This window comes from Oncorhynchus kisutch, linkage group LG12 (genome assembly GCF_002021735.2).
Source record: "Oncorhynchus kisutch isolate 150728-3 linkage group LG12, Okis_V2, whole genome shotgun sequence".
NCBI lineage: Eukaryota > Metazoa > Chordata > Actinopteri > Salmoniformes > Salmonidae > Oncorhynchus > Oncorhynchus kisutch.
The window spans coordinates 38,148,089-38,175,526 of NC_034185.2; the positions used below are offsets into that span (position 1 = coordinate 38,148,089).

Sequence of the window (27,438 nt, forward strand, 5' to 3'; positions counted from 1 at the left end):
CCAAGTTTATTTGTCACCTTTATTTGGCAGAGGATGCTTGCTGGCAAGCTCTTCCTCAACAATTCATATCTAACAAGTACACACAATATTATTTCTATTTTTATTTGTAGACACGAGAATAAAAGACATCTACACTATATGTGTGGGGATGACACACAACACACACACACACACACACACACCTCCTTGGGCTACTTTGAAGAATCTCAAATCTAAAATATACGTTGATTTGTTTAACACTTTTTTGGTTACTACATGATTCCATATGTGTTTTTCCATAGTGTTGATGTCTTCACTATTATTCTACAATGTAAAAAATAGTTACAAAAATAAAGAAAAACCCTTGAATGAGTACATGTGTCCAAAATGTTGACTGGCACTGTAAATACAAGGTCAATACCAGTAACAATCAATGTCAAAGATACTGGTGACAGGCAAAAAAGGTTGGTAGCAATCACAATATTATATATTATACAGTATATATGTTTTACCTTAAAGAACTACAAATCCCATAACAGTCTGCCCTATATTATACTTTACCTTCTTGAGTGTGAAGGCCTCCTCCTCCCAGACAGGGTTGACAGCGTTGCCCTGAGACGTCTTGGTCTTAAAACCCTTCCTTCTGGTGTCCACCGGCAGACCAAACATATCTATCTCCACATACGTCCCCACCTTCTTATCGGTCAGAAACTGGCCTGAGATGATCTGGAGACGGAGAGACGAGGATGATAAAAACAGATGAGAGCTGTGAAGTCCGTGCACCCATACCACATGCAGTCAAAACACGCACACGCACGTGCTGTACGCAGAACACACAGATAAGCACCTTGACAGACAGCGTGTTGGCTACGATGCCGTCCACAGTGCTCTCAGCGAAGGGGTCAAAGTGTTTGTCCGGCCGTCTCATGAACTCTGGTTTCAGCCTGTAGCCACACTTCCCGTTGTACTCATACATGCCCAGGTTTAACATCATGGACAGGTCTGATGGGGAGAGAGAGAGAGAGAGGGAGGGAGGGAGGGAGAGATAGGTAGGAGGGAGGGAAAGGTGAGAGGAGGAAAGGGGGAGAGGAGAGGGAGAAAGAGATTGAGAAAGAGACTCACCCTACTAGAATCTAAAGTCAAGTGTCTACTGTTTGCTGATGATCTGGTGCTTCTGTCACCAACCAAGGAGGGTCTACAGCAGCACCGAGATCTTCTGCACAGATTCAGCCAGACCTGGGCCCTGACAGACCTGGGCCCTGACAGACCTGGGCCCTGACAGTAAATCTCAGTAAGACCAAAATAATGATGTTCCAAAAAAAGTCCAGTCACCAAGATCACAAATACAAATTCCATCTAGACACCGTTGCCCTAGAGCACACAAAAAACTATACATACCTCGGCCTAAACATCCGCACCACAGGTAAATCTGTGAACGAGCTCAGAAACAAGGCAAGAAGGGCCTTCTATGCTACCAAAAGGAACATCAAATTCGACATACCAATTAGGATCTGGCTAAAAATACTTGAATCGGTTATAGAACCCATTGCCCTTTATGGTTGTGAGGTCTGGGATCTGCTCACCAAACAAGAATTCACAAAATGGGACAAACACCAAATTGAGACTCTGCATGCAGAATTACAAAAAAAGATCCCCCGTGTACAGCGTAAAACACCAAATAATGTATGCAGAGCAGAATTAGGCCGATACCATCTAATTATCAAAATCCAGAAAAGAGCTGTTAAATTTTACAACCACCAAAAAGGAAGCGATTCCCAAACCACCCATAACAAAGCCATCACCTACAGATAAATAAAAGAATAGAATAGAAGAGTCCCCTAAGAAATCTGATCCTGGGGCTCTGTTCACAAACACAAACAGACCCCACAGAGCCCCAGGACAGCAACACAATTAGACCCAAACAAATCATAAGAAAACAAAAAGATAATTACTTAAAACATTGGAAAGAATTCACAAAAAAACTGAGCAAACTGGAATGCTATTTGGCCCTAAACAGAGAGTACACAGTGGCAGAATACCTGACCACCATGACTGACCAAAACTGGAGGAAAGCTTTGACTATGTACAGGAAGGCAGACCTGGCTCTCAAGAGAAGACTATGTGCCCACTGCCCACAAAATGAGGTGGAAACTGAGCTGCACTTCCTAACCACCTGCCCAATGTATGACCATATTAGAGACACATATTTCCCTCAGATTACCCAGAGTCACAAAGAATTAGAAAACAAACCCAATGTTGATAAACTCCCATATCTACTGGGTTAAATACCACAATGTGCATCACAGCAGCAAGATGTGTGACCGGTGGCCACAAGAAAAACGCAACCAGGGAAGAACAAACACCATTTCCTTTTTGTACTTTAACTATTTGCACATCATTACAACACCGTATATAGACATAATAAGACATTTGAAAATTCTTTATTATTTTGGAACTTCTGTGAGTGTAATGTTTACTGTAAATTTTTGTTGTTAATTTCACTTTTGTTTATTATCTACTTCCCTTGCTTTGGTAATGTCCCATGCCAATAAAGCCCTTAAATTGAATTGAGAAGGAGATAGAGAGTGAATGAGAGAGTTACAGGAATACAAGATCAAAGAGTACTTTCCCAATTCACTAGTATCACTATACCAACCTCTAACCCCAACCGCAACAAACCGATGATATACTGATTTAGACCTTACCAATAGTAGCATCAGGTCTTACTTATTGTCTAGTGCGAAACGAATCAGGTCTTACCTATTGTCTAGTGTGAAACGAATCAGGTCTTACCTATGGTCTAGTGTGAAACGAATCAGGTCTTACCTATTGTCTAGTGTGAAACGAATCAGGTCTTACCTACTGTCTAGTGCGAAACAAATCAGGTCTTACCTATGGTCTAGTGTGAAACGATCAGGTCTTACCTACTGTCTAGTATGAAACGAATCAGATCTTACTTATTGTCTAGTGTGAAACGAATCAGGTCTTACTTATTGACTAGTGTGAAACTAATCAGGTCTTACTTATTGTCTAGTGTGAAACGAATCAGGTCTTACTTATTGTCTAGTGTGAAACGAATCAGGTCTTACCTATTGTCTAGTGTGAAACGAATCAGGTCTTACCTATGGTCTAGTGTGAAACGAATCAGGTCTTACCTATGGTCTAGTGTGAAACGAATCAGGTCTTACCTATGGTCTAGTGTGAAACGAATCAGGTCTTACCTATTGTCTAGTGCCAAACTAATCAGGTCTTACCTGTTGTCTAGTGCCAAACAAATCAGGTCTTACCTATTGTCTAGTGTGAAACTAATCAGGTCTTACCTATTGTCTAGTGTGAAACGAATCAGGTCTTACCTACTATCTAGTGTGAAACGAATCAGGTCTTACTTATTGTCTCGTGTGAAATGAATCACGTCTTACCTATTGTCTAGTGTGAAACGAATCAGGTCTTACCTATGGTCTAGTGTGAAACTAATCAGGTCTTACCTATTGTCTAGTGTGAAACGAATCAGGTCTTACCTATGGTCTCGTGTGAAACGAATCAGGTCTTACCTATGGTCTCGTGTGAAACGAATCAGGTCTTACCTATTGTCTAGTGTGAAACGAATCAGGTCTTACCTATGGTCTAGTGTGAAATGAATCAGGTCTTACCTATGGTCTAGTGTGAAACGAATCAGGTCTTACCTATGGTCTAGTGTGAAACGAATCAGGTCTTACTTATTGTCTCGTGTGAAACGATCAGGTCTTACTTATTGTCTAGTGTGAAATGAATCAGGTCTTACCTATGGTCTAGTGTGAAACGAATCAGTTCTTACCTATTGTCTTGTGTGAAAGGAATTAGGTCTTACCTATGGTCTAGTGTGAAACGAATCAGGTCTTACCTATTGTCTAGTGTGAAACGAATCAGGTCTTACCTATTGTCTAGTGTGAAACGAATCAGGTCTTACCTATGGTCTATTGTGAAACGAATCAGGTCTTACCTATGGTCTAGTGTGAAACGAATCAGGTCTTACCTATGGTCTAGTGTGAAACGAATCAGGTCTTACCTATTGTCTAGTGTGAAACGAATCAGGTCTTACCTATGGTCTAGTGTGAAACGAATCAGGTCTTACCTATGGTCTAGTGTGAAACTAATCAGTTCTTACCTATGATCTAGTGTGAAACGAATCAGGTCTTACCTATGGTCTAGTGTGAAACGAATCATGTCTTACCTATGGTCTAGTGTGAAACGAATCAGGTCTTACCTAAGGTCTCGTGTGAAACGAATCTGGTCTTACCTATGGTCTCGTGTGAAACGAATCAGGTCTTACCTATTGTCTAGTGTGAAACGAATCAGGTCTTACCTATGGTCTAGTGTGAAATGAATTAGGTCTTACCTATGGTCTAGTGTGAAACGAATCAGGTCTTACTTATTGTCTCGTGTGAAATGAATCACGTCTTACCTATTGCCTAGTGTGAAACGAATGAGGTCTTACTTATTGTCTGGTGTGAAACGAATCAGGTCTTACCTATGGTCTAGTGTGAAACGAATCAGGTCTTACCTATTGTCTAGTGTGAAACGAATCAGGTCTTACCTATGGTCTAGTGTGAAACGAATCAGGTCTTACCTATGGTATAGTGTGAAACTAATCAGTTCTTACCTGTGGTCTAGTGTGAAACGAATCAGGTCTTACCTATGGTCTAGTGTGAAACGAATCATGTCTTACCTATGGTCTAGTGTGAAACGAATCTGGTCTTACCTATGGTCTCGTGTGAAACGAATCAGGTCTTACCTATGGTCTCGTGTGAAACGAATCAGGTCTTACCTATTGTCTAGTGTGAAACGAATCAGGTCTTACCTATGGTCTAGTGTGAAATGAATTAGGTCTTACCTATGGTCTAGTGTGAAACGAATCAGGTCTTACCTATTGTCTAGTGTGAAACTAATCAGGTCTTACCTACTGTCTAATGCGAAACAAATCAGGTCTTACCTATTGTCTAGTGTGAAACGAATCAGGTCTTACCTATTGTCTAGTGTGAAACGAATCAGGTCTTACCTATGGTCTAGTGTGAAACTAATCAGGTCTTACCTATTGTCTAGTGTGAAACGAATCAGGTCGTACCTACTGTCTAGTGCGAAACAAATCAGGTCTTACCTATGGTCTAGTGTGAAACGATCAGGTCTTACCTACTGTCTAGTATGAAACGAATCAGATCTTACTTATTGTCTAGTGTGAAACGAATCAGGTCTTACTTATTGACTAGTGTGAAACTAATCAGGTCTTACTTATTGTCTAGTGTGAAACGAATCAGGTCTTACTTATTGTCTAGTGTGAAACGAATCAGGTCTTACCTATGTTCTAGTGTGAAACGAATCAGGTCTTACCTATGGTCTAGTGTGAAACGAATTAGGTCTTACCTATGGTCTAGTGTGAAACGAATCAGGTCTTACCTATTGTCTAGTGTGAAACTAATCAGGTCTTACCTACTGTCTAATGAGAAACAAATCAGGTCTTACCTATTGTCTAGTGTGAAACGAATCAGGTCTTACCTATTGTCTAGTGTGAAACGAATCAGGTCTTACCTATGGTCTAGTGTGAAACGAATCAGGTCTTACCTATTGTCTAGTGTGAAACGAATCAGGTCTTACCTATGGTCTAGTGTGAAACGATCAGGTCTTACCTACTGTCTAGTATGAAACGAATCAGATCTTACTTATTGTCTAGTGTGAAACGAATCAGGTCTTACTTATTGACTAGTGTGAAACTAATCAGGTCTTACTTATTGTCTAGTGTGAAACGAATCAGGTCTTACTTATTGTCTAGTGTGAAACGAATCAGGTCTTACCTATTGTCTAGTGCCAAACTAATCAGGTCTTACCTGTTGTCTAGTGCCAAACGAATCAGGTCTTACCTATTGTCTAGTGTGAAACTAATCAGGTCTTACCTATTGTCTAGTGTGAAACGAATCAGGTCTTACCTACTATCTAGTGTGAAACGAATCAGGTCTTACCTATGGTCTAGTGTGAAACTAATCAGGTCTTACCTATTGTCTAGTGTGAAACGAATCAGGTCTTACCTATGGTCTCGTGTGAAACGAATCAGGTCTTACCTATGGTCTCGTGTGAAACGAATCAGGTCTTACCTATTGTCTAGTGTGAAACGAATCAGGTCATACCTATGGTCTAGTGTGAAATGAATCAGGTCTTACCTATGGTCTAGTGTGAAACGAATCAGGTCTTACCTATGGTCTAGTGTGAAACGAATCAGGTCTTACTTATTGTCTCGTGTGAAACGATCAGTTCTTACTTATTGTCTAGTGTGAAATGAATCAGGTCTTACCTATGGTCTAGTGTGAAACGAATCAGTTCTTACCTATTGTCTTGTGTGAAAGGAATTAGGTCTTACCTATGGTCTAGTGTGAAACGAATCAGGTCTTACCTCTTGTCTAGTGTGAAACTAATCAGGTCTTACCTATTGTATAGTGTGAAACAAATCAGGTCTTACCTATGGTCTATTGTGAAACGAATCAGGTCTTACCTATGGTCTAGTGTGAAACGAATCAGGTCTTACCTATGGTCTAGTGTGAAACGAATCAGGTCTTACCTATTGTCTAGTGTGAAACGAATCAGGTCTTACCTATGGTCTAGTGTGAAACGAATCAGGTCTTACCTATGGTCTAGTGTGAAACGAATCATGTCTTACCTATGGTCTAGTGTGAAACGAATCAGGTCTTACCTATGGTCTCGTGTGAAACGAATCTGGTCTTACCTATGGTCTCGTGTGAAACGAATCAGGTCTTACCTATTGTCTAGTGTGAAACGAATCAGGTCTTACCTATGGTCTAGTGTGAAATGAATTAGGTCTTACCTATGGTCTAGTGTGAAACGAATCAGGTCTTACCTATTGTCTAGTGTGAAACTAATCAGGTCTTACCTACTGTCTAATGCGAAACAAATCAGGTCTTACCTATTGTCTAGTGTGAAACGAATCAGGTCTTACCTATTGTCTAGTGTGAAACGAATCAGGTCTTACCTATGGTCTAGTGTGAAACGAATCAGGTCTTACCTATTGTCTAGTGTGAAACGAATCAGGTCATACCTACTGTCTAGTGCGAAACAAATCAGGTCTTACCAATGGTCTAGTGTGAAACGATCAGGTCTTACCTACTGTCTAGTATGAAACGAATCAGATCTTACTTATTGTCTAGTGTGAAACGAATCAGGTCTTACTTATTGACTAGTGTGAAACTAATCAGGTCTTACTTATTGTCTAGTGTGAAACGAATCAGGTCTTACTTATTGTCTAGTGTGAAACGAATCAGGTCTTACCTATTGTCTAGTGTGAAACGAATCAGGTCTTACCTATGGTCTAGTGTGAAACGAATCAGGTCTTACCTATGGTCTAGTGTGAAACGAATCAGGTCTTACCTATGGTCTAGTGTGAAACGAATCAGGTCTTACCTATTGTCTAGTGCCAAACTAATCAGGTCTTACCTGTTGTCTAGTGCCAAACGAATCAGGTCTTACCTATTGTCTAGTGTGAAACTAATCAGGTCTTACCTATTGTCTAGTGTGAAACGAATCAGGTCTTACCTACTATCTAGTGTGAAACGAATCAGGTCTTACTTATTGTCTCGTGTGAAATGAATCACGTCTTACCTATTGTCTAGTGTGAAACGAATCAGGTCTTACCTATGGTCTAGTGTGAAACTAATCAGGTCTTACCTATTGTCTAGTGTGAAACGAATCAGGTCTTACCTATGGTCTCGTGTGAAACGAATCAGGTCTTACCTATGGTCTCGTGTGAAACGAATCAGGTCTTACCTATTGTCTAGTGTGAAACGAATCAGGAGGAACCCACCAGGTACAACCCCAACTCTGTAAACAAGGGCACCCTCATAGACGTCATCCTGACCAACTGGCCCTCCAAATACACCTCCGCTGTCTTCAACCAGGATCTCAGCGATCACTGCCTCATTGCCTGTATCCGCTACGGAGCCGCAGTCAAACGACCACCCCTCATCACTGTCAAACGCTCCCTAAAACACTTCTGTGAGCAGGCCTTTCTAATCGACCTGGCCCGGGTATCCTGGAAGGACATTGACCTCATCCCGTCAGTTGAGGATGCCTGGTCATTCTTTAAAAGTAACTTCCTCACCATTTTAGATAAGCATGCTCCGTTCAAAAAATGCAGAACTAAGAACAGATACAGCCCTTGGTTCACCCCAGACCTGACTGCCCTCGACCAGCACAAAAACATCCTGTGGCGGACTGCAATAGCATCGAATAGTCCCCGTGATATGCAACTGTTCAGGGAAGTCCGGAACCAATACACGCAGTCAGTCAGGAAAGCTAAGGCCAGCTTCTTCAGGCAGAAGTTTGCATCCTGTAGCTCCAACTCCAAAAAGTTCTGGGACACTGTGAAGTCCATGGAGAACAAGAGCACCTCCTCCCAGCTGCCCACTGCACTGAGGCTAGGTAACACGGTCACCACTGATAAATCCATGATTATCGAAAACTTCAATAAGCATTTCTCAACGGCTGGACATGCCTTCCGCCTGGCTACTTCAACCTCGGCCAACAGCTCCGCCCCCCCCGCAGCTCCTCGCCCAAGCCTCTCCAGGTTCTCCTTTACCCAAATCCAGATAGCAGATGTTCTGAAAGAGCTGCAAAACCTGGACCCGTACAAATCAGCTGGGCTTGACAATCTGGACCCTCTATTTCTGAAACTATCTGCCACCATTGTCGCAACCCCTATTACCAGCCTGTTCAACCTCTCTTTCATCTCGTCTGAGATCCCCAAGGATTGGAAAGCTGCCGCAGTCATCCCCCTCTTCAAAGGGGGAGACACCCTGGACCCAAACTGTTACAGACCTATATCCATCCTGCCCTGCCTATCTAAGGTCTTCGAAAGCCAAGTCAACAAACAGGTCACTGACCATCTCGAATCCCACCGTACCTTCTCCGCTGTGCAATCTGGTTTCCGAGCCGGTCATGGGTGCACCTCAGCCACACTCAAGGTACTAAACGACATCATAACCGCCATCGATAAAAGACAGTACTGTGCAGCCGTCTTCATCGACCTTGCCAAGGCTTTCGACTCTGTCAATCATCATATTCTTATCGGCAGACTCAGTAGCCTCGGTTTTTCGGATGACTGCCTTGCCTGGTTCACCAATTACTTTGCAGACAGAGTTCAGTGTGTCAAATCGGAGGGCATGCTGTCCGGTCCTCTGGCAGTCTCTATGGGGGTGCCACAGGGTTCAATTCTCGGGCCGACTCTTTTCTCTGTGTATATCAATGATGTTGCTCTTGCTGCGGGCGATTCCCTGATCCACCTCTACGCAGACGACACCATTCTATATACTTTCGGCCCGTCCTTGGACACTGTGCTATCTAACCTCCAAACAAGCTTTAATGCCATACAACACTCCTTCCGTGGCCTCCAACTGCTCTTAAACGCTAGTAAAACCAAATGCATGCTTTTCAACCGGTCGCTGCCTGCACCTGCATGCCCGACTAGCATCACCACCCTGGATGGTTCCGACCTAGAATATGTGGACGTCTATAAGTACCTAGGTGTCTGGCTAGACTGCAAACTCTCCTTCCAGACTCATATCAAACATCTCCAATCGAAAATCAAATCAAGAGTCGGCTTTCTATTCCGCAACAAAGCCTCCTTCACTCAAGCCGCCAAGCTTACCCTAGTAAAACTGACTATCCTACCGATCCTCGACTTCGGCGATGTCATCTACAAAATGGCTTCCAACACTCTACTCAGCAAACTGGATGCAGTCTATCACAGTGCCATCCGTTTTGTCACTAAAGCACCTTATACTACCCACCACTGCGACTTGTATGCTCTAGTCGGCTGGCCCTCGCTACATATTCGTCGCCAGACCCACTGGCTCCAGGTCATCTACAAGTCTATGCTAGGTAAAGCTCCGCCTTATCTCAGCTCACTGGTCACGATGGCAACACCCATCCGTAGCACGCGCTCCAGCAGGTGTATCTCACTGATCATCCCTAAAGCCAACACCTCATTTGGCCGCCTTTCGTTCCAGTACTCTGCTGCCTGTGACTGGAACGAATTGCAAAAATCGCTGAAGTTGGAGACTTTTATCTCCCTCACCAACTTCAAACATCAGCTATCTGAGCAGCTAACCGATCGCTGCAGCTGTACATAGTCTATTGGTAAATAGCCCACCCTTTTCACCTACCTCATCCCCTTACTGTTTTTATTTATTTACTTTTCTGCTCTTCTGCACACCAATATCTCTACCTGTACATGACCATCTGATCATTTATCACTCCAGTGTTAATCTGCAAAATTGTAATTATTTGCCTACCTCCTCATGCCTTTTGCACACATTGTATATAGACCCCCCCTTCGTTTTCTACTGTGTTATTGACTTGTTAATTGTTTACTCCATGTGTAACTCTTTGTTGTATGCTCACACTGCTATGCTTTATCTTGGCCAGGTCGCAGTTGCAAATGAGAACTTGTTCTCAACTAGCCTACCTGGTTAAATAAAGGTGAAATAAAATAAATAAAAAAATAAATAAAAATAAAGGTCTTACCTATGGTCTCGTGTGAAATGAATCAGGTCTTACCTATTGTCTAGTGTGAAATGAATCAGGTCTTACCTATGGTCTAGTGTGAAACGAATCAGGTCTTACCTATGGTCTAGTGTGAAACGAATCAGGTCTTACTTATTGTCTCGTGTGAAACGATCAGGTCTTACTTATTGTCTAGTGTGAAATGAATCAGGTCTTACCTATGGTCTAGTGTGAAACGAATCAGTTCTTACCTATTGTCTTGTGTGAAAGGAATCAGGTCTTACCTATTGTCTTGTGTGAAAGGAATCAGGTCTTACCTATTGTCTCGTGTGAAATGAATCAGGTCTTACCTATTGTCTAGTGTGAAACGAATCAGGTCTTACCTATGGTCTAGTGTGAAACGAATCAGGTCTTACCTATGGTCTAGTGTGAAATGAATCAGGTCTTACCTATGGTCTAGTGTGAAACGAATCAGGTCTTACCTATGGTCTAGTGTGAAACGAATCAGGTCTTACTTATTGTCTCGTGTGAAACGATCAGGTCTTACTTATTGTCTAGTGTGAAATGAATCAGGTCTTACCTATGGTCTAGTGTGAAACGAATCAGTTCTTACCTATTGTCTTGTGTGAAAGGAATCAGGTCTTACCTATGGTCTAGTGTGAAACGAATCAGGTCTTACCTATTGTCTAGTGTGAAATGAATCAGGTCTTACCTATTGTCTAGTGTGAAACGAATCAGGTCTTACCTATGGTCTAGTGTGAAACGAATCAGGTCTTACCTATGGTCTAGTGTGAAACTCATCAGGTCTTACCTATGGTCTCGTGTGAAACGAATCAGGTCTTACCTATTGTCTAGTGTGAAACGAATCAGGTCTTACCTATGGTCTAGTGTGAAATGATCAGGTCTTACCTACTGTCTAGTGCCAAACTAATCAGGTCTTACCTGTTGTCTAGTGCCAAACGAATCAGGTTTACCTATTGTCTAGTGTGAAACTAATCCGTTCTTACCTATTGTTTAGTGTGAAACTAATTTGGTCTTACCTACTATCTAGTGTGAAACGAATCAGGTCTTACTTATTGTCTCGTGTGAAATGAATCACGTCTTACCTATTGTCTAGTGTGAAACGAATGAGGTCTTACTTATTGTCTGGTGTGAAAGGAATCAGGTCTTACCTATGGTCTAGTGTGAAATGAATTAGGTCTTACCTATGGTCTAGTGTGAAACGAATCAGGTCTTACCTATTGTCTAGTGTGAAACGAATCAGGTCTTACCTATGGTCTCGTGTGAAACGAATCAGGTCTTACCTATGGTCTCGTGTGAAACGAATCAGGTCTTACCTATTGTCTAGTGTGAAACGAATCAGGTCATACCTATGGTCTAGTGTGAAATGAATCAGGTCTTACCTATGGTCTAGTGTGAAACGAATCAGGTCTTACCTATGGTCTAGTGTGAAACGAATCAGGTCTTACTTATTGTCTCGTGTGAAACGATCAGGTCTTACTTATTGTCTAGTGTGAAATGAATCAGGTCTTACCTATGGTCTAGTGTGAAACGAATCAGTTCTTACCTATTGTCTTGTGTGAAAGGAATTAGGTCTTACCTATGGTCTAGTGTGAAACGAATCAGGTCTTACCTCTTGTCTAGTGTGAAACTAATCAGGTCTTACCTATTGTCTAGTGTGAAACGAATCAGGTCTTACCTATGGTCTATTGTGAAACGAATCAGGTCTTACCTATGGTCTAGTGTGAAACGAATCAGGTCTTACCTATGGTCTAGTGTGAAACGAATCAGGTCTTACCTATTGTCTAGTGTGAAACGAATCAGGTCTTACCTATGGTCTAGTGTGAAACGAATCAGGTCTTACCTATGGTCTAGTGTGAAACGAATCATGTCTTACCTATGGTCTAGTGTGAAACGAATCAGGTCTTACCTATGGTCTCGTGTGAAACGAATCTGGTCTTACCTATGGTCTCGTGTGAAACGAATCAGGTCTTACCTATTGTCTAGTGTGAAACGAATCAGGTCTTACCTATGGTCTAGTGTGAAATGAATTAGGTCTTACCTATGGTCTAGTGTGAAACGAATCAGGTCTTACCTATTTTCTAGTGTGAAACTAATCAGGTCTTACCTACTGTCTAATGCGAAACAAATCAGGTCTTACCTATTGTCTAGTGTGAAACGAATCAGGTCTTACCTACTGTCTAGTGCGAAACAAATCAGGTCTTACCTATGGTCTAGTGTGAAACGATCAGGTCTTACCTACTGTCTAGTATGAAACGAATCAGATCTTACTTATTGTCTAGTGTGAAACGAATCAGGTCTTACTTATTGACTAGTGTGAAACTAATCAGGTCTTACTTATTGTCTAGTGTGAAACGAATCAGGTCTTACTTATTGTCTAGTGTGAAACGAATCAGGTCTTACCTATTGTCTAGTGTGAAACGAATCAGGTCTTACCTATGGTCTAGTGTGAAACGAATCAGGTCTTACCTATGGTCTAGTGTGAAACGAATCAGGTCTTACCTATGGTCTAGTGTGAAACGAATCAGGTCTTACCTATTGTCTAGTGCCAAACTAATCAGGTCTTACCTGTTGTCTAGTGCCAAACGAATCAGGTCTTACCTATTGTCTAGTGTGAAACTAATCAGGTCTTACCTATTGTCTAGTGTGAAACGAATCAGGTCTTACCTACTATCTAGTGTGAAACGAATCAGGTCTTACTTATTGTCTCGTGTGAAATGAATCACGTCTTACCTATGGTCTAGTGTGAAACTAATCAGGTCTTACCTATTGTCTAGTGTGAAACGAATCAGGTCTTACCTATGGTCTCGTGTGAAACGAATCAGGTCTTACCTATGGTCTCGTGTGAAACGAATCAGGTCTTACCTATTGTCTAGTGTGAAACGAATCAGGTCTTACCTATGGTCTAGTGTGAAATGAATCAGGTCTTACCTATGGTCTAGTGTGAAACGAATCAGGTCTTACCTATGGTCTAGTGTGAAACGAATCAGGTCTTACTTATTGTCTCGTGTGAAACGATCAGGTCTTACTTATTGTCTAGTGTGAAATGAATCAGGTCTTACCTATGGTCTAGTGTGAAACGAATCAGTTCTTACCTATTGTCTTGTGTGAAAGGAATCAGGTCTTACCTATGGTCTAGTGTGAAACGAATCAGGTCTTACCTATTGTCTAGTGTGAAACGAATCAGGTCTTACCTATTGTCTAGTGTGAAACGAATCAGGTCTTACCTATGGTCTAGTGTGAAACGAATCAGGTCTTACCTATGGTCTAGTGTGAAACTCATCAGGTCTTACCTATGGTCTCGTGTGAAACGAATCAGGTCTTACCTATTGTCTAGTGTGAAACGAATCAGGTCTTACCTATGGTCTAGTGTGAAATGATCAGGTCTTACCTACTGTCTAGTGCCAAACTAATCAGGTCTTACCTGTTGTCTAGTGCCAAACGAATCAGGTTTACCTATTGTCTAGTGTGAAACTAATCCGTTCTTACCTATTGTTTAGTGTGAAACTAATTTGGTCTTACCTACTATCTAGTGTGAAACGAATCAGGTCTTACTTATTGTCTCGTGTGAAATGAATCACGTCTTACCTATTGTCTAGTGTGAAACGAATGAGGTCTTACTTATTGTCTGGTGTGAAAGGAATCAGGTCTTACCTATGGTCTCGTGTGAAACGAATCAGGTCTTACCTATTGTCTAGTGTGAAACGAATCAGGTCTTACCTATGGTCTAGTGTGAAATGAATTAGGTCTTACCTATGGTCTAGTGTGAAACGAATCAGGTCTTACCTATTGTCTAGTGTGAAACTAATCAGGTCTTACCTACTGTCTAATGCGAAACAAATCAGGTCTTACCTATTGTCTAGTGTGAAACGAATCAGGTCTTACCTATTGTCTAGTGTGAAACGAATCAGGTCTTACCTATGGTCTAGTGTGAAACGAATCAGGTCTTACCTATTGTCTAGTGTGAAATGATCAGGTCTTACCTACTGTCTAGTATGAAACGAATCAGATCTTACTTATTGTCTAGTGTGAAACGAATCAGGTCTTACTTATTGTCTAGTGTGAAACTAATCAGGTCTTACTTATTGTCTAGTGTGAAACGAATCAGGTCTTACCTATTGTCTAGTGTGAAACTAATCAGGTCTTACCTATTGTCTAGTGTGAAACGAATCAGGTCTTACCTATGGTCTAGTGTGAAACGAATCAGGTCTTACCTATGGTCTAGTGTGAAACGAATCAGGTCTTACCTATTGTCTAGTGCCAAACTAATAGGTCTTACCTGTTGTCTAGTGCCAAACGAATCAGGTTTACCTATTGTCTAGTGTGAAACTAATCAGGTCTTACCTATTGTCTAGTGTGAAACTAATCAGGTCTTACCTACTATCTAGTGTGAAACGAATCAGGTCTTACTTATTGTCTCGTGTGAAATGAATCACGTCTTACCTATTGTCTAGTGTGAAACGAATGAGGTCTTACTTATTGTCTGGTGTGAAACGAATCAGGTCTTACCTATGGTCTAGTGTGAAACGAATCAGGTCTTACCTATTGTCTAGTGTGAAACGAATCAGGTCTTACCTATGGTCTAGTGTGAAACGAATCATGTCTTACCTATGGTCTAGTGTGAAATGAATCAGGTCTTACCTATGGTCTCGTGTGAAACGAATCTGGTCTTACCTATGGTCTAGTGTGAAACGAATCAGGTCTTACCTATTGTCTAGTGCCAAACTAATCAGGTCTTACCTGTTGTCTAGTGCCAAACGAATCAGGTTTACCTATTGTCTAGTGTGAAACTAATCAGGTCTTACCTATTGTCTAGTGTGAAACTAATCAGGTCTTACCTACTATCTAGTGTGAAACGAATCAGGTCTTACTTATTGTCTCGTGTGAAATGAATCACGTCTTACCTATTGTCTAGTGTGAAACGAATGAGGTCTTACTTATTGTCTGGTGTGAAACGAATCAGGTCTTACCTATGGTCTAGTGTGAAACGAATCAGGTCTTACCTATTGTCTAGTGTGAAACGAATCAGGTCTTACCTATGGTCTAGTGTGAAACGAATCAGGTCTTACCTATGGTCTCGTGTGAAACGAATCTGGTCTTACCTATGGTCTCGTGTGAAACGAATCAGGTCTTACCTATTGTCTAGTGTGAAACGAATCAGGTCTTACCTATGGTCTAGTGTGAAATGAATTAGGTCTTACCTATGGTCTAGTGTGAAACGAATCAGGTCTTACCTATTGTCTAGTGTGAAACTAATCAGGTCTTACCTACTGTCTAATGCGAAACAAATCAGGTCTTACCTATTGTCTAGTGTGAAACGAATCAGGTCTTACCTATTGTCTAGTGTGAAACGAATCAGGTCTTACCTATTGTCTAGTGTGAAACTAATCAGGTCTTACCTACTGTCTAGTATGAAACGAATCAGATCTTACTTATTGTCTAGTGTGAAACGAATCAGGTCTTACTTATTGACTAGTGTGAAACTAATCAGGTCTTACTTATTGTCTAGTGTGAAACGAATCAGGTCTTACTTATTGTCTAGTGTGAAACGAATCAGGTCTTACCTATTGTCTAGTGTGAAACGAATCAGGTCTTACCTATGGTCTAGTGTGAAACGAATCAGGTCTTACCTATGGTCTAGTGTGAAACGAATCAGGTCTTACCTATGGTCTAGTGTGAAACGAATCAGGTCTTACCTATTGTCTAGTGCCAAACTAATCAGGTCTTACCTGTTGTCTAGTGCCAAACGAATCAGGTCTTACCTATTGTCTAGTGTGAAACTAATCAGGTCTTACCTATTGTCTAGTGTGAAACGAATCAGGTCTTACCTACTATCTAGTGTGAAACGAATCAGGTCTTACTTATTGTCTCGTGTGAAATGAATCACGTCTTACCTATTGTCTAGTGTGAAACGAATCAGGTCTTACCTATGGTCTAGTGTGAAACTAATCAGGTCTTACCTATTGTCTAGTGTGAAACGAATCAGGTCTTACCTATGGTCTCGTGTGAAACGAATCAGGTCTTACCTATGGTCTCGTGTGAAACGAATCAGGTCTTACCTATTTTCTAGTGTGAAACGAATCAGGTCTTACCTATGGTCTAGTGTGAAATGAATCAGGTCTTACCTATGGTCTAGTGTGAAACGAATCAGGTCTTACCTATGGTCTAGTGTGAAACGAATCAGGTCTTACTTATTGTCTCGTGTGAAACGATCAGGTCTTACTTATTGTCTAGTGTGAAATGAATCAGGTCTTACCTATGGTCTAGTGTGAAACGAATCAGTTCTTACCTATTGTCTTGTGTGAAAGGAATCAGGTCTTACCTATGGTCTAGTGTGAAACGAATCAGGTCTTACCTATTGTCTAGTGTGAAACGAATCAGGTCTTACCTATTGTCTAGTGTGAAACGAATCAGGTCTTACCTATGGTCTAGTGTGAAACGAATCAGGTCTTACCTATGGTCTAGTGTGAAACTCATCAGGTCTTACCTATGGTCTCGTGTGAAACGAATCAGGTCTTACCTATTGTCTAGTGTGAAACGAATCAGGTCTTACCTATGGTCTAGTGTGAAATGATCAGGTCTTACCTACTGTCTAGTGCCAAACTAATCAGGTCTTACCTGTTGTCTAGTGCCAAACGAATCAGGTTTACCTATTGTCTAGTGTGAAACTAATCCGTTCTTACCTATTGTTTAGTGTGAAACTAATTTGGTCTTACCTACTATCTAGTGTGAAACGAATCAGGTCTTACTTATTGTCTCGTGTGAAATGAATCACGTCTTACCTATTGTCTAGTGTGAAACGAATGAGGTCTTACTTATTGTCTGGTGTGAAAGGAATCAGGTCTTACCTATGGTCTCGTGTGAAACGAATCAGGTCTTACCTATTGTCTAGTGTGAAACGAATCAGGTCTTACCTATGGTCTAGTGTGAAATGAATTAGGTCTTACCTATGGTCTAGTGTGAAACGAATCAGGTCTTACCTATTGTCTAGTGTGAAACGAATCAGGTCTTACCTATGGTCTCGTGTGAAACGAATCAGGTCTTACCTATGGTCTCGTGTGAAACGAATCAGGTCTTACCTATTGTCTAGTGTGAAACGAATCAGGTCATACCTATGGTCTAGTGTGAAATGAATCAGGTCTTACCTATGGTCTAGTGTGAAACGAATCAGGTCTTACCTATGGTCTAGTGTGAAACGAATCAGGTCTTACTTATTGTCTCGTGTGAAACGATCAGGTCTTACTTATTGTCTAGTGTGAAATGAATCAGGTCTTACCTATGGTCTAGTGTGAAACGAATCAGTTCTTACCTATTGTCTTGTGTGAAAGGAATTAGGTCTTACCTATGGTCTAGTGTGAAACGAATCAGGTCTTACCTCTTGTCTAGTGTGAAACTAATCAGGTCTTACCTATTGTCTAGTGTGAAACGAATCAGGTCTTACCTATTGTCTAGTGTGAAACGAATCAGGTCTTACCTATGGTCTAGTGTGAAACGAATCAGGTCTTACCTATGGTCTAGTGTGAAACGAATCATGTCTTACCTATGGTCTAGTGTGAAACGAATCAGGTCTTACCTATGGTCTCGTGTGAAACGAATCTGGTCTTACCTATGGTCTCGTGTGAAACGAATCAGGTCTTACCCATTGTCTAGTGTGAAACGAATCAGGTCTTACCTATGGTCTAGTGTGAAATGAATTAGGTCTTACCTATGGTCTAGTGTGAAACGAATCAGGTCTTACCTATTGTCTAGTGTGAAACTAATCAGGTCTTACCTACTGTCTAATGCGAAACAAATCAGGTCTTACCTATTGTCTAGTGTGAAACGAATCAGGTCTTACCTACTGTCTAGTGCGAAACAAATCAGGTCTTACCTATGGTCTAGTGTGAAACGATCAGGTCTTACCTACTGTCTAGTATGAAACGAATCAGATCTTACTTATTGTCTAGTGTGAAACGAATCAGGTCTTACTTATTGACTAGTGTGAAACTAATCAGGTCTTACTTATTGTCTAGTGTGAAACGAATCAGGTCTTACTTATTGTCTAGTGTGAAACGAATCAGGTCTTACCTATTGTCTAGTGTGAAACGAATCAGGTCTTACCTATGGTCTAGTGTGAAACGAATCAGGTCTTACCTATGGTCTAGTGTGAAACGAATCAGGTCTTACCTATGGTCTAGTGTGAAACGAATCAGGTCTTACCTATTGTCTAGTGCCAAACTAATCAGGTCTTACCTGTTGTCTAGTGTGAAACGAATCAGGTCTTACCTACTATCTAGTGTGAAACGAATCAGGTCTTACTTATTGTCTCGTGTGAAATGAATCACGTCTTACCTATGGTCTAGTGTGAAACTAATCAGGTCTTACCTATTGTCTAGTGTGAAACGAATCAGGTCTTACCTATGGTCTCGTGTGAAACGAATCAGGTCTTACCTATGGTCTCGTGTGAAACGAATCAGGTCTTACCTATTGTCTAGTGTGAAACGAATCAGGTCTTACCTATGGTCTAGTGTGAAATGAATCAGGTCTTACCTATGGTCTAGTGTGAAACGAATCAGGTCTTACCTATGGTCTAGTGTGAAACGAATCAGGTCTTACTTATTGTCTCGTGTGAAACGATCAGGTCTTACTTATTGTCTAGTGTGAAATGAATCAGGTCTTACCTATGGTCTAGTGTGAAACGAATCAGTTCTTACCTATTGTCTTGTGTGAAAGGAATCAGGTCTTACCTATGGTCTAGTGTGAAACGAATCAGTCTTACCTATTGTCTAGTGTGAAACGAATCAGGTCTTACCTATTGTCTAGTGTGAAACGAATCAGGTCTTACCTATGTCTCGTGTGAAACGAATCAGGTCTTACCTATGGTCTAGTGTGAAACGAATCAGGTCTTACCTATGGTCTAGTGTGAAATGATCAGGTCTTACCTACTGTCTAGTGCCAAACTAATCAGGTCTTACCTGTTGTCTAGTGCCAAACGAATCAGGTTTACCTATTGTCTAGTGTGAAACTAATCCGTTCTTACCTATTGTTTAGTGTGAAACTAATTTGGTCTTACCTACTATCTAGTGTGAAACGAATCAGGTCTTACTTATTGTCTCGTGTGAAATGAATCACGTCTTACCTATTGTCTAGTGTGAAACGAATGAGGTCTTACTTATTGTCTGGTGTGAAAGGAATCAGGTCTTACCTATGGTCTCGTGTGAAACGAATCAGGTCTTACCTATTGTCTAGTGTGAAACGAATCAGGTCTTACCTATGGTCTAGTGTGAAATGAATTAGGTCTTACCTATGGTCTAGTGTGAAACGAATCAGGTCTTACCTATTGTCTAGTGTGAAACTAATCAGGTCTTACCTACTGTCTAATGCGAAACAAATCAGGTCTTACCTATTGTCTAGTGTGAAACGAATCAGGTCTTACCTATTGTCTAGTGTGAAACGAATCAGGTCTTACCTATGGTCTAGTGTGAAACGAATCAGGTCTTACCTATTGTCTAGTGTGAAATGATCAGGTCTTACCTACTGTCTAGTATGAAACGAATCAGATCTTACTTATTGTCTAGTGTGAAACGAATCAGGTCTTACTTATTGTCTAGTGTGAAACTAATCAGGTCTTACTTATTGTCTAGTGTGAAACGAATCAGGTCTTACCTATTGTCTAGTGTGAAACTAATCAGGTCTTACCTATTGTCTAGTGTGAAACGAATCAGGTCTTACCTATGGTCTAGTGTGAAACGAATCAGGTCTTACCTATTGTCTAGTGCCAAACTAATAGGTCTTACCTGTTGTCTAGTGCCAAACGAATCAGGTTTACCTATTGTCTAGTGTGAAACTAATCAGGTCTTACCTATTGTCTAGTGTGAAACTAATCAGGTCTTACCTACTATCTAGTGTGAAACGAATCAGGTCTTACTTATTGTCTCGTGTGAAATGAATCACGTCTTACCTATTGTCTAGTGTGAAACGAATGAGGGTCTTACTTATTGTCTGGTGTGAAACGAATCAGGTCTTACCTATGGTCTAGTGTGAAACGAATCAGGTCTTACCTATTGTCTAGTGTGAAACGAATCAGGTCTTACCTACTGTCTAGTGCGAAACAAATCAGGTCTTACCTATGGTCTAGTGTGAAACGATCAGGTCTTACCTACTGTCTAGTATGAAACGAATCAGATCTTACTTATTGTCTAGTGTGAAACGAATCAGGTCTTACTTATTGACTAGTGTGAAACTAATCAGGTCTTACTTATTAGGTCTAGTGTGAAACGAATCAGGTCTTACTTATTGTCTAGTGTGAAACGAATCAGGTCTTACCTATTGTCTAGTGTGAAACGAATCAGGTCTTACCTATGGTCTAGTGTGAAACGAATCAGGTCTTACCTATGGTCTAGTGTGAAACGAATCAGGTCTTACCTATTGTCTAGTGGCCAAACTAATCAGGTCTTACCTGTTGTCTAGTGCCAAACGAATCAGGTCTTACCTATTGTCTAGTGTGAAACTAATCAGGTCTTACCTATTGTCTAGTGTGAAACTAATCAGGTCTTACCTACTATCTAGTGTGAAACGAATCAGGTCTTACTTATTGTCTCGTGTGAAATGAATCACGTCTTACCTATTGTCTAGTGTGAAACGAATGAGGTCTTACTTATTGTCTGGTGTGAAACGAATCAGGTCTTACCTATGGTCTAGTGTAAACAATCAGGTCTTACCTATTGTCTAGTGTGAAACGAATCAGGTCTTACCTATGGTCTAGTGTGAAACGAATCATTCTTACCTATGGTCTATGTGAAACTAATCAGGTCTTACCTATGGCTCGTGTGAAACGATCTGGTCTTACCTATGGTCTCGTGTAAACGAATCAGGTCTTACCTATTGTCTGAGTGTGAAACGAATCAGGTCTTACCTATGGTCTAGTGGGAAATGAATTAGGGTCTTACCTATGGTCTAGTGTGAAACGAATCAGGTCTTACCTATTGTCTAGTGTGAAACTAATCAGGTCTTACCTACTGTCTAATGCGAAACAATCAGGTCTTACCTATTGTCTAGTGTGAAACGAATCAGGCTTACCTATTGTCTATGTGAACGAATCAGTTTACCTATGGTCTAGTGTGAAACGAATCAGGTCTGACCTAGTGTCTAGTGTGAAACGAATCAGGTCTTACCTACTGTCTAGTGCGAACAAATCAGGTCTTACCTATGGTCTAGTTGTGAAAAGATCAGGAATCAGGTCTTACCTATGTCTAGTGTGAAACGAATCAGGTCTTACCTATTGTCTAGTGTGAAACGAATCAGGTCTTACCTATTGTCTAGTGTGAAACGAATCAGGTCTTACCTATTGTCTAGTGTGAAACGAATCAGGTCTTACCTATTGTCTAGTGTGAAACGAATCAGGTCTTACCTATTGTCTAGTGTGAAACGAATCAGGTCTTACCTATGGTCTAGTGTGAAACGAATCAGGTCTTACCTATGGTCTAGTGTGAAACGAATCAGGTCTTACCTATTGTCTAGTGTGAAACGAATCAGGTCTTACCTATTGTCTAGTGTGAAACGAATCAGGTCTTACCTATTGTCTAGTGTGAAACGAATCAGGTCTTACCTATGTCTAGTGTGAAACGAATCAGGTCTTACCTATTGTCTAGTGTGAAACGAATCAGGTCTTACCTATTGTCTAGTGTGAAACGAATCAGGTCTTACCTATGGTCTAGTGTGAAACGAATCAGGTCTTACCTATTGTCTAGTGTGAAACGAATCAGGTCTTACCTATGGTCTAGTGTGAAACGAATCAGGTCTTACCTATGGTCTAGTGTGAAACGAATCAGGTCTTACCTATTGTCTAGTGTGAAACGAATCAGGTCTTACCTATGGTCTAGTGTGAAACGAATCAGGTCTTACCTATGGTCTAGTGTGAAACGAATCAGGTCTTACCTATGGTCTAGTGTGAAACGAATCAGGTCTTACCTATTGTCTAGTGTGAAACGAATCAGGTCTTACTATTGTCTAGTGTGAAACGAATCAGGTCTTACCTATGGTCTAGTGTGAAACGAATCAGGTCTTACCTATTGTCTAGTGTGAAACGAATCAGGTCTTACCTATGGTCTAGTGTGAAACGAATCAGGTCTTACCTATTGTCTAGTGTGAAACGAATCAGGTCTTACCTATTGTCTAGTGTGAAACGAATCAGGTCTTACCTATGGTCTAGTGTGAAACGAATCAGGTCTTACCTATGGTCTAGTGTGAAACGAATCAGGTCTTACCTATGGTCTAGTGTGAAACGAATCAGGTCTTACCTATGGTCTAGTGTGAAACGAATCAGGTCTTACCTATGGTCTAGTGTGAAACGAATCAGGTCTTACCTATTGTCTAGTGTGAAACGAATCAGGTCTTACCTATGGTCTAGTGTGAAACGAATCAGGTCTTACCTATGTCTAGTGTGAAACGAATCAGGTCTTACCTATTGTCTAGTGTGAAACGAATCAGGTCTTACCTATTGTCTAGTGTGAAACGAATCAGGTCTTACTATTGTCTAGTGTGAAACGAATCAGGTCTTACCTATTGTCTAGTGTGAAACGAATCAGGTCTTACCTATTGTCTAGTGTGAAACGAATCAGGTCTTACCTATTGTCTAGTGTGAAACGAATCAGGTCTTACCTATGTCTAGTGTGAAACGAATCAGGTCTTACCTATTGTCTAGTGTGAAACGAATCAGGTCTTACCTATTGTCTAGTGTGAAACGAATCAGGTCTTACCTATGGTCTAGTGTGAAACGAATCAGGTCTTACCTATTGTCTAGTGTGAAACGAATCAGGTCTTACCTATGTCTAGTGTGAAACGAATCAGGTCTTACCTATGGTCTAGTGTGAAACGAATCAGGTCTTACCTATTGTCTAGTGTGAAACGAATCAGGTCTTACCTATGGTCTAGTGTGAAACGAATCAGGTCTTACCTATGGTCTAGTGTGAAACGAATCAGGTCTTACCTATGGTCTAGTGTGAAACGAATCAGGTCTTACCTATTGTCTAGTGTGAAACGAATCAGGTCTTACTTATTGTCTAGTGTGAAACGAATCAGGTCTTACCTATGGTCTAGTGTGAAACGAATCAGGTCTTACCTATTGTCTAGTGTGAAACGAATCAGGTCTTACCTATGGTCTAGTGTGAAACGAATCAGGTCTTACCTATTGTCTAGTGTGAAACGAATCAGGTCTTACCTATTGTCTAGTGTGAAACGAATCAGGTCTTACCTATGGTCTAGTGTGAAACGAATCAGGTCTTACCTATGGTCTAGTGTGAAACGAATCAGGTCTTACCTATGGTCTAGTGTGAAACGAATCAGGTCTTACCTATGGTCTAGTGTGAAACGAATCAGGTCTTACCTATTGTCTAGTGTGAAACGAATCAGGTCTTACCTATTGTCTAGTGTGAAACGAATCAGGTCTTACCTATGGTCTAGTGTGAAACGATCAGGTCTTACCTATTGTCTAGTGTGAAACGAATCAGGTCTTACCTATTGTCTAGTGTGAAACGAATCAGGTCTTACTTATTGTCTAGTGTGAAACGAATCAGGTCTTACCTATTGTCTAGTGTGAAACGAATCAGGTCTTACTTATTGTCTAGTGTGAAACGAATCAGGTCTTACCTATTGTCTAGTGTGAAACGAATCAGGTCTTACCTATGGTCTAGTGTGAAACGAATCAGGTCTTACCTATGGTCTAGTGTGAAACGAATCAGGTCTTACCTATGGTCTAGTGTGAAACGAATCAGGTCTTACTTATTGTCTAGTGTGAAACTAATCAGGTCTTACCTATTGTCTAGTGCCAAACGAATCAGGTCTTACCTATTGTCTAGTGTGAAACTAATCAGGTCTTACCTATTGTCTAGTGTGAAACGAATCAGGTCTTACCTACTATCTAGTGTGAAACGAATCAGGTCTTACTTATTGTCTCGTGTGAAATGAATCAGGTCTTACCTATTGTCTAGTGTGAAACGAATCAGGTCTTACTATTGTCTAGTGTGAAACGAATCAGGTCTTACCTATGGTCTAGTGTGAAACGAATCAGGTCTTACCTATTGTCTAGTGTGAAACGAATCAGGTCTTACCTATGGTCTAGTGTGAAACGAATCAGGTCTTACCTATGGTCTAGTGTGAAACGAATCAGGTCTTACCTATGGTCTAGTGTGAAACGAATCAGGTCTTACCTATTGTCTAGTGTGAAACGAATCAGGTCTTACCTATTGTCTAGTGTGAAACGAATCAGGTCTTACCTATTGTCTAGTGTGAAACGAATCAGGTCTTACCTATGTCTAGTGTGAAACGAATCAGGTCTTACCTATTGTCTAGTGTGAAACGAATCAGGTCTTACCTATTGTCTAGTGTGAAACGAATCAGGTCTTACCTATTGTCTAGTGTGAAACGAATCAGGTCTTACCTATTGTCTAGTGTGAAACGAATCAGGTCTTACCTATTGTCTAGTGTGAAACGAATCAGGTCTTACCTATGGTCTAGTGTGAAACGAATCAGGTCTTACCTATGGTCTAGTGTGAAACGAATCAGGTCTTACCTATGGTCTAGTGTGAAACGAATCAGGTCTTACCTATGGTCTAGTGTGAAACGAATCAGGTCTTACCTATTGTCTAGTGTGAAACGAATCAGGTCTTACCTATTGTCTAGTGTGAAACGAATCAGGTCTTACCTATTGTCTAGTGTGAAACGATCAGGTCTTACCTATGTCTAGTGTGAAACGAATCAGGTCTTACTTACTGTCTAGTGTGAAACGAATCAGGTCTTACTTATTGTCTAGTGTGAAACGAATCAGGTCTTACCTATTGTCTAGTGTGAAACGAATCAGGTCTTACTTATTGTCTAGTGTGAAACGAATCAGGTCTTACCTATTGTCTAGTGTGAAACGAATCAGGTCTTACCTATGGTCTAGTGTGAAACGAATCAGGTCTTACCTATGGTCTAGTGTGAAACGAATCAGGTCTTACCTATGGTCTAGTGTGAAACGAATCAGGTCTTACCTATTGTCTAGTGCCAAACTAATCAGGTCTTACCTGTTGTCTAGTGCCAAACGAATCAGGTCTTACCTATTGTCTAGTGTGAAACTAATCAGGTCTTACCTATTGTCTAGTGTGAAACGAATCAGGTCTTACCTACTATCTAGTGTGAAACGAATCAGGTCTTACTTATTGTCTAGTGTGAAATGAATCAGGTCTTACCTATTGTCTAGTGTGAAACGAATCAGGTCTTACCTATTGTCTAGTGTGAAACGAATCAGGTCTTACCTATGGTCTAGTGTGAAACGAATCAGGTCTTACCTATGGTCTAGTGTGAAACGAATCAGGTCTTACCTATGGTCTAGTGTGAAACGAATCAGGTCTTACCTATGGTCTAGTGTGAAACTAATCAGGTCTTACCTATGGTCTAGTGTGAAACGAATCAGGTCTTACCTATGGTCTAGTGTGAAACGAATCAGGTCTTACCTATGGTCTAGTGTGAAACGAATCAGGTCTTACCTATTGTCTAGTGTGAAACGAATCAGGTCTTACCTATGTCTAGTGTGAAACGAATCAGGTCTTACCTATTGTCTAGTGTGAAACGAATCAGGTCTTACCTATTGTCTAGTGTGAAACGAATCAGGTCTTACCTATTGTCTAGTGTGAAACGAATCAGGTCTTACCTATTGTCTAGTGTGAAACGAATCAGGTCTTACCTATGTCTAGTGTGAAACGAATCAGGTCTTACCTATTGTCTAGTGTGAAACGAATCAGGTCTTACCTATGGTCTAGTGTGAAACGAATCAGGTCTTACCTATGGTCTAGTGTGAAACGAATCAGGTCTTACCTATGGTCTAGTGTGAAACGAATCAGGTCTTACCTATTGTCTAGTGTGAAACGAATCAGGTCTTACCTATTGTCTAGTGTGAAACGAATCAGGTCTTACCTATTGTCTAGTGTGAAACGAATCAGGTCTTACCTATTGTCTAGTGTGAAACGAATCAGGTCTTACCTATTGTCTAGTGTGAAACGAATCAGGTCTTACTTATTGTCTAGTGTGAAACGAATCAGGTCTTACCTATTGTCTAGTGTGAAACGAATCAGGTCTTACCTATGGTCTAGTGTGAAACGAATCAGGTCTTACCTATGGTCTAGTGTGAAACGAATCAGGTCTTACCTATGGTCTAGTGTGAAACGAATCAGGTCTTACCTATGGTCTAGTGTGAAACGAATCAGGTCTTACCTATGGTCTAGTGTGAAACGAATCAGGTCTTACCTATGGTCTAGTGTGAAACGAATCAGGTCTTACCTATTGTCTAGTGTGAAACGAATCAGGTCTTACCTATTGTCTAGTGTGAAACGAATCAGGTCTTACCTATGGTCTAGTGTGAAACGAATCAGGTCTTACCTATTGTCTAGTGTGAAACGAATCAGGTCTTACCTATTGTCTAGTGTGAAACGAATCAGGTCTTACCTATTGTCTAGTGTGAAACGAATCAGGTCTTACCTATTGTCTAGTGTGAAACGAATCAGGTCTTACCTATGGTCTAGTGTGAAACGAATCAGGTCTTACCTATGGTCTAGTGTGAAACGAATCAGGTCTTACCTATGGTCTAGTGTGAAACGAATCAGGTCTTACCTATGGTCTAGTGTGAAACGAATCAGGTCTTACCTATGGTCTAGTGTGAAACGAATCAGGTCTTACCTATTGTCTAGTGTGAAACGAATCAGGTCTTACCTATGGTCTAGTGTGAAACGAATCAGGTCTTACCTATGTCTAGTGTGAAACGAATCAGGTCTTACCTATTGTCTAGTGTGAAACGAATCAGGTCTTACCTATTGTCTAGTGTGAAACGAATCAGGTCTTACCTATTGTCTAGTGTGAAACGAATCAGGTCTTACCTATTGTCTAGTG

At 41.0% G+C, this 27,438-nt stretch overlaps 1 protein-coding gene across 3 annotated transcripts in view; it reads right to left on the reverse strand.

The window, feature by feature from the left end:
- LOC109900969 (1-phosphatidylinositol 4,5-bisphosphate phosphodiesterase beta-1) overlaps positions 1-27,438 on the reverse strand; it is a 245,935-nt gene that overhangs the window by 32,846 nt on the left and 185,651 nt on the right. For all 3 annotated transcript variants that reach the window (XR_004211942.1, XM_020496905.2, XM_031837515.1), the window contains exons 20-21: positions 827-981; positions 541-705 (exon numbers count right to left, since the gene is read on the reverse strand). Coding sequence is in view for 2 of the 3 variants with exons in the window: in XM_020496905.2 (XP_020352494.2) it covers positions 541-705; positions 827-981 (320 nt within the window). In the remaining variant the exon portion in view is untranslated. The remainder of the gene's footprint in view (positions 1-540; positions 706-826; positions 982-27,438) is intronic.